Source organism: Penaeus vannamei, chromosome 26 (assembly GCF_042767895.1).
Source record: "Penaeus vannamei isolate JL-2024 chromosome 26, ASM4276789v1, whole genome shotgun sequence".
Lineage (NCBI taxonomy): Eukaryota > Metazoa > Arthropoda > Malacostraca > Decapoda > Penaeidae > Penaeus > Penaeus vannamei.
The window spans coordinates 2,975,723-2,978,222 of record NC_091574.1 but is presented as its reverse complement, the minus strand read 5'-3'; the positions used below and the strand labels follow the sequence as shown (position 1 = coordinate 2,978,222).

The 2,500-nt window shown below is 36.1% G+C and overlaps 2 protein-coding genes across 2 annotated transcripts in view; both read left to right on the top strand.

Annotated features, from left to right (window-relative positions):
* LOC113804696 (corticotropin-releasing factor receptor 1-like) overlaps positions 1–2,500 on the top strand; it is a gene marked incomplete in the record, with an annotated part of 264,503 nt that overhangs the window by 90,790 nt on the left and 171,213 nt on the right.
* The window catches only part of LOC138866529 (DNA-directed RNA polymerase subunit beta''-like), a 1,065-nt gene continuing 918 nt past the window's right edge, over positions 2,354–2,500 (top strand). Inside the window, exon 1 of the mRNA XM_070139600.1 lies at positions 2,354–2,500. This exon is cut by the window's right edge and continues 918 nt beyond it. Within this exon, the coding sequence (XP_069995701.1) occupies positions 2,354–2,500 (147 nt within the window).

Sequence of the window (2,500 nt, the reverse complement as noted above, 5' to 3'; positions counted from 1 at the left end):
GGGGGGAGAGGGGGGGAAGTGGGGGGAGGGGGAGGGGTGTAGGGGGGGAGGGGGAAGGTGGGGGGGAGGGGGTACGTACGAGTGAGAACAAGATACGTCTGAGGGAAATTGAGCTCGACGACCCCCCCCCCCCTTCCCCCCCTTCTCCTCACCCGACCACCTCCCCTCCACCACCTCCACCCCTCCTCACCCGACCACCTTCCCCCCCCCCCCTCCACCCCTCTCTCGCTGGCAACCGAAGGGCCAACCATATGGAGGGGACGAAGGTAAATAAATAAATAAATAAAATAAAATAAAATAAAAACATAAATGAATATAAAAAATATGAAAATAAAATGAAAAAAAAACATAAATGAATACAAGAAAATGATGAAAATAAAATAAAAATCATAAATAAATAGAACATAAAAAATAATAAAAAGATTTTAAATGGATGGGGGTAAATTAAATAATAAAGTAAATAAATAGGAAATAAAAAAAAAAATTAAGATATTTTTTTATTCTGGTTCTCGTAGGGAATGTAAGGAGGAGAAAATATATATAAAAAAAACAGAAAAAAAAAGAAATTCATAGAGTAAATTCTTTCCCACTTCCAAGTTCACAATTCAGTATTGCCAACGACTGAACCGCCAGACACCTGCTTCCCCCCCCCCCCCCCCCTCGTATTGACACATGTACCAGAGTCTATACTGGCGACTCACACATTGGCAACGCTGTATGATAGAGTACGGGGGGGGGATAAACTTTTTTTTTTATTCGTTTATTTATTTATTTATTCATTTATTTGTTTATTATTATCTATTTATTCATTTATTATTATTTATTTGTTTATTTATTTATTTATTATTATTATTTATTTATTTATTTATTTATTTACTAATGTATTTATTTATTTATTTATTTAATCATTTACTAATCTATTTATTTATTTATTCATTTCCTAATTTATTTATTTATTTATTTATTTCCTAATTTATTTATTTATTTATTTATCTATTTATTTATTTATTCATGTGTTTATTTATCTATTTATTTATTCATTTATTCATTCATCTATTTATTTATTCATTTATTTATTTATCTATCTATTTATTTATTTTTAAACTTTGACGACATTCAACAAGTTGTTTTGGGTCGATCAGTTTTTTGACACTTAAAAAGGCGACTACACTTTATTGCGAAGGAAATAGATGAAATAGAATGCAACAGGAACAACGAAGGGAAGGAGAAGAAAACACACGAATATACCTATTCGACGAAGGGAAGGGCAAGAGAATACACGAATATACTTATTGAACGAAGGGAGGGACAAGAAAACACACGAATATACTTATTCGACGAAGGGAAGGAGAAGAAAACACACGAATATACTTATTCGACGATGGGAAGGAGAAGAAAACACACGAATATACCTATTCGACGATGGGAAGGACAAGAAAACACACGAATATACTTATTCGACGATGGGAAGGGCAAGAGAATACACGAATATACTTATTCGACGAAGGGAAGGACAAGAAAACACACGAATATACCTATTCGACGATGGGAAGGAGAAGAAAACACACGAATATACTTATTCGACGAAGGGAAGGAGAAGAAAACACACGAATATACTTATTGAACGAAGGGAGGGACAAGAAAACACACGAATATACCTATTCGACGAAGGGAAGGAGAAGAAAACACACGAATATACTTATTCGACGATGGGAAGGAGAAGAAAACACACGAATATACTTATTCGACGATGGGAAGGAGAAGAAAACACACGAATATACTTATTCGACGATGGGAAGGAGAAGAAAACACACGAATATACTTATTCGACGAAGGGAAGGAGAAGAAAACACACGAATATACCTATTCGACGAAGGGAAGGAGAAGAAAACACACGAATATACTTATTCGACGAAGGGAAGGACAAGAAAACACACGAATATACTTATTCGACGATGGGAAGGACAAGAAAACACACGAATATACCTATTCGACGATGGGAAGGAGAAGAAAACACACGAAGATACCTATTCGACGATGGGAAGGAGAAGAAAACACACGAATATACTTATTCGACGATGGGAAGGAGAAGAAAACACACGAATATACTTATTCGACGAAGGGAAGGGCAAGAGAATACACGAATATACTTATTGAACGAAGGGAGGGACAAGAAAACACACGAATATACCGAAGGCCTTTTCGCTCTTGTTTCGTCAGTAGAAGGCTATAACGAAGATGCCCTGACGAAGCAATAGCGAAAAGGCCTTCGGGATATTCGTGTGTTTTCTTGTCCTTCCCTTCGTTGTTCTTGTTGCAATCTGTTCATCATGAATTCCACGCATGGAACAGAATGTACAGTGAATACAAGAACAGAATGTACAGTGAATACAAGAACAGAATGTACAGTGAATACAAGAACAGAATGTACAGTGAATACAAGAACAGAATGTACAGTGAATACAAGAACAGAATGTACAGTGAATACAAGAACAGAATG